The sequence below is a fragment of the Theropithecus gelada genome, chromosome 7a, assembly GCF_003255815.1.
Source record: "Theropithecus gelada isolate Dixy chromosome 7a, Tgel_1.0, whole genome shotgun sequence".
NCBI classification, from domain to species: domain Eukaryota; kingdom Metazoa; phylum Chordata; class Mammalia; order Primates; family Cercopithecidae; genus Theropithecus; species Theropithecus gelada.
The window spans coordinates 45,700,748-45,716,199 of NC_037674.1; the positions used below are offsets into that span (position 1 = coordinate 45,700,748).

The following is a 15,452-nucleotide window of genomic DNA, read 5'->3' on the forward strand; positions in this document are numbered from 1 at the left end:
TGGGGTATTATCATGGGCATTCTCAGACATGGAATTTCAGCCTCCCTCCATCTTCTCCCCATTCCGCTGCCTCTTCTGGTTCAGGCTGGAACTGTGGTCTCTGCCCAGCTCCCTCCTCTGGTTTCATCTGCCTGCTCTGCAAGAATCCTAGCCCAGCTTCTGGCCTGGAGGATACTGGTGGGGGTGAGGGGTGGGGAAGTTGCAGCAAGAACTGGGACGTAAGAAGGCTGGATGGAGCTAGAGGGAGGAGCAAGAACTACATGGGTTAGGTAGGGATGCATTGTTGGGACCGTGCTCTCTTTTACCCCAGGCCTTAGCACATGCTGTTCCTTCCACCTGGCACACTTTTCTTTGAACTTTTCATTGCCATGCCCATGGTATTCTTCACTTCTGTTTAACTCTTGGTCCTTCCAGGACCCTCTTGCTCTGCCCTTCCATACTCAAGTCAATGCTTCAGCTATGTGTGGTGGCATCTGGTTTGCACCTTCACATATCTCATAGAGTGGGAATTGTCAGTTTCTATGTTTTCTCCCAGTTGGCTGAGAGCTCTGAGGGCAGGCACTATTTTTGCATCTTAGCATCGAGAACCATGCCAGGCACATATTAGATTCTCACGATATAAACATTGGTAGGATGGATGGGTGAATAGGATGGCAGATGGATGGAAGAGTGAATGAAGGGGTGTATGGATAAATGTGCAGGTAGGTAATAGATGGGTGGATAAATAGATGGATAGAAGGCTGGGCAAGATGGGTGGGTGGGTGAGTTCTAGGAAGTTCTTGAGGCAGGAGGCTGGTTTCCATGACTGTTCTGGGCCATCTCCTTTCCATGAGTCATTTCCTTACCAGTCCTGTTGGTAGAGCAGCAGGAAGACTCATTCCGTGGATATTTATCCTCCAAGCAACATCGAGTCCTATAAGCTGGGCAGCTCCCTCCCAGCTTTCTGTCCTCCAAATGAGTGTGCTAAGGGTTTAGGGGAGGGGGATGTGTTTCATCATAATGTTGGCTTGGACTCTGTGAGTCATGGTAAGTCACTTGCTCATGGTAAGTCACTTGCCCTCTCTGGGACTTAATTGCCCCATCTATAAAATTGGGCTTAGTATAGATGTCTCTTCAAATATGAAAGGTCCAATTTTGGTATAATGTTCTAAAATGCTCCATTAATCATACAATTTTTTTAAAAGTTCAGATTTGTTTGCTTTATATTAAAAATGATGCTCATTTGTAAACACTGAATAAGTTATCGGGGGAAAAAATTACACTTGTATCATCATGGGCTATTTGACGGCCAGTATCTAACATTCAGCAGGTTTGCTAAGGACTCTTCTCACTCCAGCATCCAGATCTCTGTGTCTCCATACCTTCTCAGAGACCCTACAAGTTACATAATTACTGCCCACGCTGGGGTTGGGGCCACCTGGGGGCAGGGAACAGTGCTGTGACTCAAGAGGGAAGCTAGAAAGGGTGGCTTTTTCAGCTCTTGCCAGAGATGACCCAAACATTTTTTTTGAGACAGTCGCGCTCTGTCGCCTAGACTGAAGTACAATGGCATGATCTGGGTTCACTGCAACCTCTGTCTCCCGAGTTCAAGTGATTCTCCTGCGTCAGCCTCCTGAGTAGCTGGGATTACAGGCGCCTGCCACCAGGCCCAGCTGATTTTTATATTTTCAGTAGAGATGGGGTTTCACCATGTTGGCCAGGCTGGTCTCAAACTCCTGACCTCAGGTGATCTGCCCGCCTCGGCCTCCCAAAGTGCTGGGATTACAGGAACAAGCCACCTCGCCCAGCCCATTTGTTTATAATTTGATGGGAACTAAAACCATTAAACCTGGCCTCTGACAACTATGGTCCTCCATTTTTAAAAAAACATGTATTGCTTTGAGCAAAAACAGCACAATAGAATTGAAAACACTCCAGACATCATTTCCCTTCTCTGGGCTCTGGTTACTGAGCATCCGATGCCCTGGGTATCACACCAGACACTGCGAATTAGGATAATCTCAAACTGGTGAAAGCTCATCATTCACTAGCACTGCCCTGGGCTGATGAGGTCCTGTGCACTGCCCTCCAGGGAAGCTAGTCTAGGTGGGAAGAGACAAGCAAATAGGTGCAGGGACCATGTTGTCAATGCTATGGTTGCTACAAGCCTGGATTTCTGCATAAGAGGAAAGGAACCCTTAGAAGGTGACAAAAAAAAGGCTAGAAAAATGGCATCAAGGCCTCCTGTCACCCTGTTAAGTAAAAAGGGGGTAACGTGGGGGGATTAAGTACGGAAATAACTTTACCATGGAGTGGGCCCCTACTCTTAGACTGGAATGCTTCCCAAATACTGATGTGCACAGGAATCGCGGCAGCGTGTTAAAATGTAGATTCTGCTTCGGTAGGACTGAGGGAGCTCATTCTAGATTTCTAACCAGCTCCCAGATGTGGTTTGTGCCGCCAGCCAGGGTTGGGTGGAAAGCAATGGAGGGGTGGTGGGTGGGGAGAGGCAGCAGGAGGAAGCATGTGCAGTGAGAGGTTCAGTGCAGGGGAGGCGCAGTGTGCTGGCATTAAGGACAGCAGCAGTGGGAACACAGGTCAAATGAAGGAAGGGGCTGTACTGTCTCCCCCATCTCGAACTGTGAGCTTCTATGGCAGGGACTGAATCTTGGTCATCTCTCCATCCTTGACTGTGCCCAGGAAATCTCAGTGAACAGCCTTGCAGAGGTTCAGTCTCTCCTCAAAGAGTAACACTGGTCTTGCTTTCTAGTAGGACAAGCCTGGAGAGCGAGTATTCCCTGAGGGACATTTTCCTCTTCTCCCAAACCTGGGCCTGCAAGCCCCAATTGCACCCTGATCTTGGCACCCATGGGTAACCTCATGCTCTTGACAAACACACAGTCTTATTCTGGCCAGAGCCTGCTCCCAGCCCCCCAGCCCTCTTGCATTGCCCAGAGATGGACACAGAGAAAGGTATGGTCCATGGTGCACCGTTTTCCTCACATCCCTGCAACCAGTTGAGGCAGAGCTGTAACCCACTGCAGCCTCAGTCCGGTCCCTTCTACCTGCTGGCTTTGTCTCCTCCATAAGCCTGAGAGGACCTCCCTCTCCAGCTAAATGACCCCTCTGTGTGGAGAGAGGCCAGCTGTCCTTTCTAGTCATAAAGACTGGGCTGTATGCTGAGATTGTCATTCCTCTTTTTTTTTTTTTAATGCTAGATTCCCTTTCTTGTATGAAATGACAGCAGGCAATTGTGCTGATTGAGAATGACTCTGACAAAATAAGGAGTTGGAAATCATGTTAATCTCCAGTGCCCTGAGCGCTTTCGCTAATGGGTGCACGAAATCCAAGCGCCTGGGTACCGCCCCTGGGAATGGGCACCAGCATTCTCCTCTTCCCTCCCAGCCCCCAACTCCCTCCCTGGGGACAATGACCTGCATTTCTGGGTCTGCCCCTTCTGCAAATGCTTCCTTCTGAATCATCCAAAAACACGCCTTTGTGAACTAGAGATTGAAGATCTCCTTGTCCCACCTAAACATGTTAAGTTTAAAATAAAATGGTGCAGGTTTCCAGGGTCCAGATGCTCACAGACACTTTGCAGTTTCGCTTCAAGTTCATTACATTTAATTTTTTTCCAAAAAAGTTTTGCATTGACAGCTGTACAATACTTTGGTGTTAACCTGTGGTCTTCCTTCCCCTCAGTGAACTCTGCCCTGTCCATCTGTCCAGAGGAAGTCTTAGCTCCTACCCCACACCCTCCCTGGCGCTTGGATGGGAGGTGACGCAGTGTGGGATTGTGAAACCCCCGCTGCGCTGTTGGGTATCTGGAGGGCGGGGGGAGCAGCGCGTGGGAATGCTGTGAGATAAGAAGAGCTCACATGGACGGGAAATGGCCCAGGCTCCAGAATGTGAGAGCGACACTGGCCTGGCTGTTTTCCTGCGGGGGGGACTGACAAACTGAGGGGAGAGGCAATTAAGACGCAACAATCAAACCAACCTTTAAATAGTAACTTTTAAAAATATAAAAACAGTTCAGTACAATGACTTTTCATTCTTTTTTTCTTCAGGAATAACTTTCTTCTACCCTCACCCTCCCTTCTGGCTAGAGCCTTAGCAAGAGGTGGCAGACGGACATCTGAGGCCCAGAGAGACTCCGGATGCCCCACGCGCCCAGCCTTGGAGAGGCACAGGGTGTGGCGCCAGCCTCCACATCCCATGCCCGGTGCGCTCAGCTGGGGAGCAACCTCACTGAAGGTGGGTGGCGTTCCCTGGAGCCCCTCCCTCCTCCTCAGCAGACGGAATCACGCATTACAAAATAATCCATAAAAATGCGGTATAAAAATTATCTTCGATATGCTACATCCATGGAGAGCCCGCCACCAGGACTCACAGCGGCCTTTAGCTTTTCTTTAAAAGAAGAATAAGAAAAAAAGACCAAAAGGAAAAGAAACAAGAAAACAACCCAAATCCTAACACCTCAGAACATGGTACCGAAAGGTGGCACCTGCCAGAGGCAATAGTCTACCTAACCTGTTTGGGCCACGAGAGACTGCAATCTGCAAGAAATATCCACAGTGTGCCAGATCTGTGTCCCCCTCTCCCAGCCCCCAACCCCCACTGCCCTGCCCAGGGCGGGGGTGAGGGAGATCCTCCTTTCAGACTCACAACCCTGTAGGTTTAAACACTTTCCCCCCTCTAAGGGGAGACGAAGAGGCTGTAGGCAGGAAGGGGGAGAAGGCATTTTATAAAAGGACATCACTTCTAATTCTTTTTATTCAAATTAAAAAAAAAAAAAAAAAGCACCCACATCAGTTGCTATTTTTCTCTGGTAGCTCCCTGAGCTGAGTTGCTATGCTGTCTTCTAACTTTTTGTCCTTTTTAGGCTGTGTCCCAAGATTCAGAAGAGCTGGAGAGGGAGTTCCTTTGAACTTCCATTGCTCATAACAATAACTAAGTGTGCACCAAAGAGAAAGATCAGGCTGAGGAGGAGAGAGGGAAAGACCAAGAAAGAGAGACACAGAGAGGGCAAGAGGCAGCCAGAGTGCAAGAGATCACAGAAAGCTCTGTTTCTGCAGGCGTCTGCCCGAACAGGCCCCCATCTCAGTGCCTTCCATCCCTCAGTCTGGCCGGCTGGTGCTCAGTCCAGATGCCCAGACCCGTGTGGACGGACAGGCATTCCAGCAGGTACCTTGCGGCCAACCTGGTTGCCTTTTCCACAATCTAAGACTTTTCTCCTCATTCTTCAATTGGTTCCTCTCCCTGTCTCCTCTTCCCAGGTGAGAACATCTGTTTATTTAAAAAAAAAAAAAAAAAGCCACCACCACGAGTGGATTACAAATACAGCAGGCGAAACACACGGTCAGAGTTTCCGGTGGGAAGGGGCCTCTCCCACTGGTCAGTCCGCAATAGGAGTCTGTTATTTACATTTTTCACAAAACTTGTGCACTGCACAATCGGCAAAAAGAGACCCCCTCCCCCAGCACAACAATGTGGTCCACTCCAGCATCCCCGACCCAAGGTGGGGCACAGGGCAAAAGAAAGGGGAAGAACAAAGAGACTCATGAGCGGGTCTGTGGGGAACCGGAGCCATAAGCCTCCAATAAATCTATTTGTAGCAACTGCCAGCATTGTTCAGGGGGAGGAGGAGGAGCAGAACCCATCCGAGTCTGTGAGACACATCAATCTAGGCCCAGAAGTCCAGATCGTGATGGGGCATGCGCCCTCTCAGCCGGCCGGAGCGCAGCCCCGAACGCACGGCTGCCTGCGGCCCATCCTCCGCCATCCTCAGGGCCCCTCGCCTGGGGGTCTCCCTGTCAGAGCCGAGTCGGTTTCTCCCAGAGTTTGACAGCCCTGCTGGAGTTGTTGTTTAGTAGATGACCTCATAAACTGTGGCCTTCTTGTCACCAGAGCCTGTTACAATGTATTTGTCATCCGCGGAAATGTCACAACTCAAGACAGACGAGGATTCTTTAGACTGGAGGAGGAAGACGAGGAGAAGCAGCAGGAAGGCGTGGGGTGCGGGGAGAAAAAAGACAGGAATTCATTTTCCAGTGCTCAACACCATCTCGGTTCTCTTGGAAACAATCACCCTCCTCTGCCCCTCTCTGATGCTCCAACCTGGAGCACAGTGCAGTGAGAGGAGGTGGGGAGGCTTTAAACCACCCATGAAGCATTTTCAGGTAGAGCTCCCCTCCCACCTGCTTTTCCACAATGAAAAGCTCAGCAACAGTCTCCCATGTGATCTTTACAGTAAGTCATAATGATCACAACAGGACGCTTTAGCACGAGCTTCTCTGAGTTTACAAATAGGAAGAAGCATTTCCGAGCTAGGAGCTGGCGTCAGCAGCTCAGGCCCACAGCCTGATGAGTTAGGAAAAGGATTGGCACCTGATGTTTGAAGCATGTGCTGTAACTAAAGACCCTAACAATGAGGTTTGACATGCTAGACACCAGACATTTCAGTCTGAGTCCAGAAAGTGGTATGTTGGCTGAGGGAGCGAGAGAGAACACAAGTGTGTGTGTGTGTGTGTGTGCGCGAGAGAGAGAGAGAGAGAGAGAGGAAGAAAGTGTGTGTGGGAGACTGAGTGTGCATGAGTAAATGAGTGTGAGTTTGATCATGTGTGGGAAAGAGTGCACGTGTGTGTGTGCATACGTGTGTATGCCAAAGTGCAGTATGGCAGGCCCCAGATCCTGGTAGATTATAAAAAGCCTCTTCCTTTCCTCCTCTCTTTCCTGTCCATGTCCCTGCTGGTGCTGAATGGAGGTGGAAACACTCACTCGAGGAGGGAAGCTGCCCAGCGCACCTCCTGCAGGTGCTCAGCATCCAGCCCAGAGCAGAAACATTTATGCTACTCCTCGCTCTCCAAATCCGACAAGCGCCCCTGCTTAAAAGCCCTTGCCCTCGGGGGTCAGAAGCCATCAGTAGCAGATCGTATGTCTTGCTGGAGTCCCCAGGTCCTTGGGAGAACCCATCTTGCTCCCCCATCAGGTAGGGGTGGGGAGGGGACCAGGGCAGGTCTGATCCTGGCTCCAGGCTCCTCCTGTTCTTCCTCCTGCTATCCTCACTCCCGCCAAGTTTCAACTCTGGGTGGAACCCAGAGGAGGGCTCAGATGGTGGGCAGTACCTGGAATATGCTGGCTCCATAAGGCGTCCTCCAGGCGTTGAGAAGGTTATCTTTCCCAGTGCTCACGAACCACTTGCCTGCAGGTGGGATGCAAAGGCATGATCAGGTTGTAGCTCACTGCCCTCTAAAGCAAGACCAGCCCCAGACATGACCAGCTGCCATAGAAAAGCAGTGAGAACTGCTAACTAGTATGACTCTTCAATTTCGAGAGGCATTTTGCAAATGACACGTGGATACCTGGAGAAGGCCTTTCTTTGAAATCCAGGGAGAGGGCTGGGCGGGGCTAGGGTGGGAAAAGGTAGGATTTGAAGTTAATTGCAGTGATAACACTGCCCCCGAAAGACTCTTGTTAAAGCCACTAAGGTTGACTGGCCTTTCTAAATTCTACTACTGGAAGGTGGCGGGAAATACCGAAAATATCCAAGCCCTGGGAGACTGGAGACCTGGCTGAAGACAGCAGTCAGTGGGCGCCCTTCCTCCAAGCAGGCACTCGGCCAGGGCTCTACATGTGTTAAAGCTCTGTTGCTCCCTGAAAGCCATGAACACCATGCTATTCCCGACCTCAGAGGAAAATCCACTAGAGTACAGAGAGGGTGAGATGTCCAAGACTGCACAGCTTGTCAGTGGAGGAGCAGACATTCCCATCCAAGGCTATCAGATGTCAAAGCCAGTGGTTGTAACCACTAAGAGGAACTACCTGCACTGCTACTGTCCTGTTCCTTTGCCCCAAGCCTGCAAGAACTGGCTCTGGCCTAGTGTCCTGAGAGTTCAATAACTCATGGTGACATCTGCATCCAAGAAACAAGGATGGGGAACAAGATCACTAAAGGGTGCTGAAGGGGCACCAGCCCAGGGGTTAGGAGGCCTGGTTCTGGGGCCTGGCTCATTCTATAAGCTTTAGGCCCCTCTTCTGTCCTGTTGGGTCAGGCTGTCCTGGGCTCCCCACCCTACTCCATCAGGCCTGGGCCCATCCCAGGCTCACCGCAGTAGGCGAACTTGAGGGAGAGCACGCAGCTCTCGTGCAGGTGCAGCTGGTACTTGTCAGGCTTGGTGTGGTGCAGCACCTCCACGTTGCTGCTCTCCATGCCCACGGCCAGCCACTCCCCAGTGGGGCAGTAGCCCAGCGAGAAGATCTGCAGGCAGTGGGAGGGGAGACGGACTGAGTTCAGCATTCTTTGCCCTCAAGAGGAGGGCGGCTCCCAAAGGTGCTGCTCAGGTCCTCTGAGGCTCAGGGTCCCTCCGTACCCACCCAATAACCCAGGAGTATGGGAGGTCATTTTCCATCCCATTTTATAGGTGAGAAAGCACAGACATTTTGCATTCAAAGTTACTCTGTCTCTGTGACTTTCGTCTTTCCTTAAGAAAAAATTGAGTTAAAAAAAAGGCCTACTAAAATATTAAACATTTAAGATTAAAATATTAAAGTGGGGAATGCAAATAAGAAATAATAATCCCTGGCATTTACTGAATGCTTTCTGTGAGTCGGGTTTATGGCTACGGTGCCGAGGACAAAGTGCTCAACAGCAGCGGAGAAAGAAATCGAATTCCTACAGTTGGGCCAAAAGTGTCCAACCCCAAGATCATCTCTGTCTGTTTCATTGCTGCTTCCTCCCAGAAGCCTTCCCAGATGGCTCAGGTTGGTCCTGAGTCTCTTGGCAATGGCCACTCTGTGAGGATCCCTTTGTCCCTGACCCAGCCACTGGGGCCCTGGAGGGAGGGAACACATTGCTCTTTGGGAAGGGAGGAGTCTTGGGCCGCACACCTGGGAAGTGAAGTCATGCTGCTGTAGCTGCCGGCCCTCCCGCAGGTCCCAGGAGCGCACCGTGTTGTCCAGGCCCCCTGTCCACAGTTTGGTGCCATCGTGGGAGATGTCTATGCAGCTGGCCCCATCCGTGTGGCCCTGGAACTGCCTATGAAAGTCAAGCAGGGAGGAGGATGAGCCCCGGGAACCACAGACTGCCAGGTGGCAGCCATCCCAGGGGCAGTCTGAGCAGAAGAGGAAGAGGAAACTGAGGCCCAGAAGAGTGCACTATGCACATGGTCCCTTAGTGAGCTTGCAGCAAAGCTAGCTCTGGCCTCTTTCCAGTTCCACAGAAGGGTTTGCCCCAGGACAAGTCCCGTGGGAAATGGGGGGTGAAAAGGGGACCTCACACCAGGCTTCTGAGACTGAATCCCTCCAGGGTGGGCCTCTGGAGAAGGTGGAGCTGGAGGCTCAGGAAGGCCCTGGGGAAGCCATGTGTGAGATGACTGATAAAGAGAATGCAGGGCCTCACTGCCTTTAGGACACAGCTCCTTAGCCCGCACTCCATGCACCCTCAATTTACCCTCTTAATCTATCTCTTCACCCTGCATGAACTATGGGGCTGAAGCCATCCATGAACACGTTGAATAACACACACAGCCCATGTATAAGAGTCAGCTGGGCCAGGCACCCCGTCTGCTTTTGCACTGTAGCACAGTCAGAGGCAGATGCTCCATTGTCACTGTTTTACACAGGAAGAAACTAAGCCGCAGGGGTTCAGCAACTTGCACTAGGTCATAGTGGAGGCAGGATTCAAACCCAGCAGTTTTGTCCTGAGGCTTGTCTAGACACCACATGATGTGGCTTCCCAGTCAGGTCTCCCCAATCTGGTCTCTGGGCCTCTGCTCCCAGCCTCTCTGCTTGCTCCACTAATCTGACCTCCACTTTCCCAGACATGCTCTAGCTCCACTTTCTTCCCAGAGCCCTCTCCAAGCTCCTGGGCCCAACGGCCCTCCCTCCTCTGTCCCTCGCATAAGGCAGGCAGAGCTGTCTTTTCACCTGTGCATCCCTCATCCCAACGATTATGGCCACCCCATGGCACCTCAGACAAGGCCAAGGTCACAGCAAACAAGACCAGGCAGGGTGGGTAAAAACTTCCCCAGGACGAGGCACTAATGCTCCCTCCTGACGGCTCACCTGACCAGGGTCTGGTTGTGCAGGTCCCAGACAGCTATGTTCCCGTCGCTGCAGCAGGAGAAGCAGACTTTGGCATCAGGGCTGATGGCCAGGGCATAACAGGCGGGAGCCGAGGACGTCAGCTCGGCCTTGATGCGGGGCGTGGGCGAGGCCAGGTCCCAGATGGTGAGCGTGCTGGCCTCGCCGCCCACGATGAGCGTGCGCCCGTCAGGAAGCAGCTTGCAGGAGCGGATGTAATTGTCCCTGTTCTGGAGGGAGAAGGGGCAGGGCTGAGTGCTGCCTACTTCCCCTCGTGGGCACCAGGAGAGTCCTGTCCAGCAATACTGAGCACCCTCACCAGCCCTGCTTACAGCCTCCCCTATACCCAGCAACTGCCTGGCTGTCCCCATTCCTCAAATTCACAAGCCTTTGATCTTTCATGAATACCAGGAGGTCAGTATCAGCCCCATACACAGAAGGCACAACTGGGGCTCAGAGAGGTTAGTCAGCTTGCCTAAAGTTGCTCAGCCAATACGATGCTGAGCCGGGCCCTGGGGCTCTCCCCCGTGGCCCAGGCTACCCCATCCTCCTACACCAGCTGGAGAAGGTGCGGCGGCCCTGGGATTCTCACCAGGCAGTCCAGCTGGGAGATGGGGCTCTTGCTGCCTGGCTGGCTGATGTCCCAGATCTTCACGCAGCCCTTGCCACCTGTGTAGACGTGCCTCGTGGGGTTGCTGATGGTCACGGCACACACCACCTCCCCGTGGCTGAGTGTGTTAATCTGCCGGGCGTGCCTTGGGATGCCGGGGCCTGCCAGGGCGTCGTGGGGGAAGGGCACGGGCTGCATCTGCCCATCAGCGCTCACATGGAATGAGTACGCTCTGAAAAGGTGAGAACCGTCACTGCTGCCATCCACCCCGGCCCCTCAGAGTTCCCACAGGCCTGGCCCAGGTCACCTGCACCGCCCCCGACTGGCTGCCCTGCCTCCAGGCCCCTCTGCTCTGAAACCTTTCAAACCCAGTAACCCCATGTACTGGGAGGGCTCCACCAGGGTGGAGAGTGCTTAACAGACCAGCTTTGATTTTTACACCCGGTTATATATCCTTGCTCCAAATCAGACCAGAAACCCACAGATGTCCTGGAATGCCCTTTCCCACGATCCATACATTCCCCCAACAAGCCAGCCCTGGAAAGGGCATGGTTGAAATGCCACCTCTTGCTTTAGGAGCCGGCGGTATTAGGGAAGGGATCTGCTTGCCCCTCAATAGCAAATGGGAAAGTCCGTGTCAGAGTTGGTGGGGGCCAGCCTGGCCTGCCTGCTGTTTCCGGCTCTGGTGGGCGCCCTCTCAATCAGCATCTAGATTCTCGGGACAATTAGAGGACTGTGTCAGGCAGTGTCTCCGCATTATCTATAGGCTCAATCTTTTAGTTTCCTAGCAACCCGAGGTAGTGAAGGGCTGGGGAGAGTGTGCCCTCCAGGGGAGGAAAGCACTGCTGACAGGGAAGGGCCTGCGACCAGCGGCACTGGGGCCTTCCCAGCAGGTAGAGCCCAAAGGAGTCGGCAAGGCCCACCGCAGCTCCAGGTGACTCGGTGAGGAGTGTTCCTTGTCTCCCAGCCCAGGGGCCATGTACTTAGCTAACCCCATGGCTCCTCTGTTGGAGGGAGCTTCTGTGGGTGCTGAGAAGCATGGCTTGGCTATAGTTTTCTGGGGTTGCAACCAGGCCTCGGTGCCTCCAGAGGGACAGATACCTTTCCAAAGGGACATGCACCAGGGCAAATTCTTCGTCAGGGGATGACGTGTGTTGTTGGAAGGAGGGGTAGAGTGCTCTCTCCTCCCCACCCTACAAAGCATGCAGTAAGTATAGCCAAAGCTTACGGTTTTCCTCCAGGAATGGAGGCCAGGCTTGAGGGGAGGCCTGTGGCCCGCATGGGGGGGTGAGGGTCAAAACCAACCTGTAAAGCAAGGCAAGACAGCCCTCCATCAGCCGTGTTGCCACACACCCCCACCCCTGCCTCCTCCACCACCCACCCGGGGTCCTACCTGCATGGCTCTGCCACTTTATAACCCAAGAGACAAGCTGAGCAGAGCAGAGCCCATTGATTCAGAGGAGACACAGGCCCAGGAAGACCCGTGGCAGGGAGCGGGTGACAGTGTGTAGACCCCACTCTGAACCAGCATCCTCCCTGTTCTGCAAGGCAGAGCTGGCCCTGCCCTACTTCTTTCCTCTCCTGTGGTCCTAGTGGGCCTGCCAGTGGAGAGAAGGCCACCCAAGGTCCAGGAGGTAAAAAGGAAAACTATCTCCTGAAAAAGGGCCCCTCTCTCCGCCAACCCTAACTTTTCTTTTTCTTTTTATTTTTTGAGATGGAGTCTTGCTCTGTCGCCCAAGCTGGAGTACAGTGGCGCAATCTTGGCTCTCTGCAACCTCCGCCTCCCGGGTTCAAGGGATTCTTCTGCCTCTACCTCCCGAATAGCGCCTGCCACCACACCCAGCTAATTTTTGTATTTTTAGTAGAGACGGGCTTTCACCATGTTGGCTGGCCAGGCTGGTCTCGATCTCCTGACCTCAGGTGATCCACCCGCCTTGGCCTCCCAAAGTACTGGGATTACTGAGCCACCATGCCAGGCCCCTAACTCTTATTATTCATTCACCACAATAGAAAGTCTTGTAACGACCAGTCCCATCTACGAGACCCCTGCTCCATGAACATCACCTGACTCGCCTGGGATTCCCACCCCCCAGAGCTGGGAAAGGCAGGGTCAGCCCCGTTTCGCAGACTGAAAGGGAGGCTGCCTAGCGTGAGGTCACAGGGCAGTTTGTAGGCCAGTGGGGGATGGAACCCAGGTCTGCTGGCCCCAAAGCATGTGCCCTTCCAGCTAAGTCTCAATTGTTTCCGATACACGTTCTCCCCACAGGGTCAGCTGCCTGGCCTCGAGACCCTGAGGGGCCCCCAGGCCCCCTTTGGCATGTGGAGAGCACCCCTCCAACCCCCACCAGCTCCCCACACCACGCCCAGTCCCCAAGAAAGGAGCCAAAAGGTCTACGTACAGCTCCAAAGCTCACCATTGGTGATCGGCCGTAGGCAGCGGCTGCAGCGGCGGCGGCGGCACTCATCTGGGGTGGGATGTTGTGCAGGCTGGCGTAGGCGCCAGGACTGGTGAGGGAGCCGTTCATCTCGTGGTGGCTCATCATGGCGAAGGGCGCTGCATAGGAGCTGGTGATGGAGATGGGCGTGCGCAGAGCCGAGGCTGCGAGCATCAGGGAGGTGGGCCTTAGGGGGATTGGGACATGGCCACGGCCGCCTCACCCAGCAATAACCCTCCCTGCATTCTCAAGCTGCCTGCTCCTCAGACTGAACCCACCCAACTGGGATCCCTGCCTTCAGAGCCAAAGAAACTTAGAGCTTGGCAGATGCACCCACCTGTTTTTACAGAGCAGGATATGGAGGCCCAAACGGGCTTGCATAGAGCCTCACTGGACTAATGACAGGGGTGGGAACAGATCTTGGGAGCCCTGACCTGTCTGATGCTGTTTTCATATGTCTGGCCCAGCAGGGGCCCCAGAAGCCTTGGTGTCACCTCCTCCTCAAATCTGACCATGAAGTCCCCAAGGGCAGGCCCTGGGAGACACTGCCTGTGCTCTATCCCATGGGTGTGTGTGACCCCTGCCCTGGCCAGGGGCAGACCCCCTCCCCCCAATCAGATCAACCCAGCCCATGGTGCCTACCCATTATACCTATCGGGTCCATGCCCGGAGGTTTACCCGGCATCGACCTGAGCCCTGGGGTCGTGCTGGTGCCTGGAGTTGGGGCGTCGTTCCTTGGGGTTGGTGTGTTGGACTTGAGCCCAGGGGTAGAGGATTTGTCGTTCTGAAGAGGGGAGATGCACAACAAGGGAGGCCATGAGGCTTCCATTCTCCTAGGAGCCGGGCACAACTGGTGCCAGTCCCAACATGAAGCCCAGAGCCAGCCCCGTAGGAAGCTTCTGCCGAACAGCCTCTCAATCCTTACCCAACCTTGTTTGGCAGGGACTGGGGTGATCACTCCCATTTTACAGATGTAGCAACCAAGGCTCAGAAAATGTTAACTCATTAGCACAGGCCCAGCAGGCACAGGAGGTAAACCTGGGCCAATCACCCATCCAGCTTCTTCCACTCCACCCCTCTGCCCGCCAATTGGCACCATCCCAGCTCTGGTCCCTGCTGCTCCCTTTCCACTCCCTTCCACCCAGACCCCACATACATGACCAAGGTCTTTGGTCTTGGAGGAAGGTGTGCTACTGGAAGAGGCCACCGAGGCGGGGCTGGTGGGGGCATCCTTTTTCAGGCTACGGGCCTTATCCAGCCCATTTTCAGGAGGGGAGTGTGCTGGGCTGACCCGGGGCGTTGCGGGGTCCTGAAAACACAAGCGATGCAGAGATGCACTGAAAGCAACAGCCAGCCTTGAGGCTTCCCTGCTCTGGGAGTGAGAAGGGAAAGGGCATGGGTGTGGGAAGAAGAGCTTGGCTCAAAGACTGGGGGTCCCACAGTGAGGGGAAACTAACTCTTAACCATCTGGTCCGACTGAGGCCTGGGGAGGGTGGAAGGGTGATCTGCCCAATGTCAAACACAAGTTCAGGACTTCAATCAGCCTGCCTGGGTTTGGCCGAGTGTGGATGCTCTCCAGCTCCTCCTCCTCAGGCCCCTGAGGCTGAGCCCCTGGGGGGGATGGAGGATCACTCACGGGGAATAGAAGATGGCCCCTATCTGGGCTCTTTGGGGGTGTCTCTCTGGAGACGCATTGCAGGAGGCCCTCCGGGCCCATAAATGCCTGGACACCATGCAGCAAAGCCCTGCCCTGCTCCTCTTGGCCCCCTGAGACCTCAAGACTGGAGGCCTTGTCTCCCTGCTCAGGCTGCCAGCAATATTAGAACAGACAGAACAGATCCCACCCTGGGGAGGAACAATCCCAAACCATCCCCAACCAAGAGCCCCCTTCAACCGGGCCTGCCCATACCTCATTGGAAACATCCACCACCAGATCATCACTCTTGTCCCCATCACTGTCCTGCAACCAAGAGAGAAGCCAAATGGTAAGAGGCCACACTTTCCCCACACCTGACCGGGCCCAAACCACCCTATCCTTCTACTGGCCAGGACCTGACGCCGGGCCAAACTCCAAAGTCCATGCTTTCTACTCCAGCCCTGCCCTTCCACAGGCTCCACTCCACCTCAACACGGTCCCCCTGTGAGGCTGTCCCCTACCCCAGCCCCTAGGTTACTCCACTCCTGTGCCCACTGGGCAGCCACACTGACACCCAACCCATCATAACAGTTCTAAGCCCCTGCCCCCACAGCCTGCCCTTCTGCTTCTCTCTAAAGCCAGAACCTTCTTCCCAGCTGGTTTTACATTCACCATCCTTCACAGTCAGTGTGCTGCTCTCACCTGGTCATTC

At 53.8% G+C, this 15,452-nt stretch overlaps 1 protein-coding gene across 26 annotated transcripts in view; it reads right to left on the reverse strand.

Annotated features, from left to right (window-relative positions):
- Positions 1-3,580: 3,580 nt before the first annotated feature.
- Positions 3,581-15,452, reverse strand: part of TLE3 (transducin like enhancer of split 3) — a 50,211-nt gene continuing 38,339 nt past the window's right edge. For 13 of the 26 annotated variants that reach the window (XM_025390070.1, XM_025390078.1, XM_025390077.1 and 10 more), the window contains 11 exons: positions 15,014-15,064; positions 14,261-14,413; positions 13,756-13,888; positions 13,084-13,268; positions 11,898-11,974; positions 10,652-10,901; positions 10,042-10,289; positions 8,866-9,013; positions 8,086-8,236; positions 7,104-7,180; positions 3,581-5,953 (listed from right to left, as the gene is read on the reverse strand). In XM_025390070.1, the coding sequence (XP_025245855.1) occupies positions 5,846-5,953; positions 7,104-7,180; positions 8,086-8,236; positions 8,866-9,013; positions 10,042-10,289; positions 10,652-10,901; positions 11,898-11,974; positions 13,084-13,268; positions 13,756-13,888; positions 14,261-14,413; positions 15,014-15,064 (1,581 nt within the window). In that variant the 3' untranslated portion in view covers positions 3,581-5,845. Of the gene's footprint in view, positions 5,954-7,103; positions 7,181-8,085; positions 8,237-8,865; positions 9,014-10,041; positions 10,290-10,651; positions 10,902-11,897; positions 11,975-13,068; positions 13,269-13,746; positions 13,889-14,260; positions 14,414-15,013; positions 15,065-15,452 lie in introns of all 26 variants that reach the window. The other 13 variants (XM_025390068.1, XM_025390058.1, XM_025390075.1 and 10 more) reach the window with 7 other exon arrangements.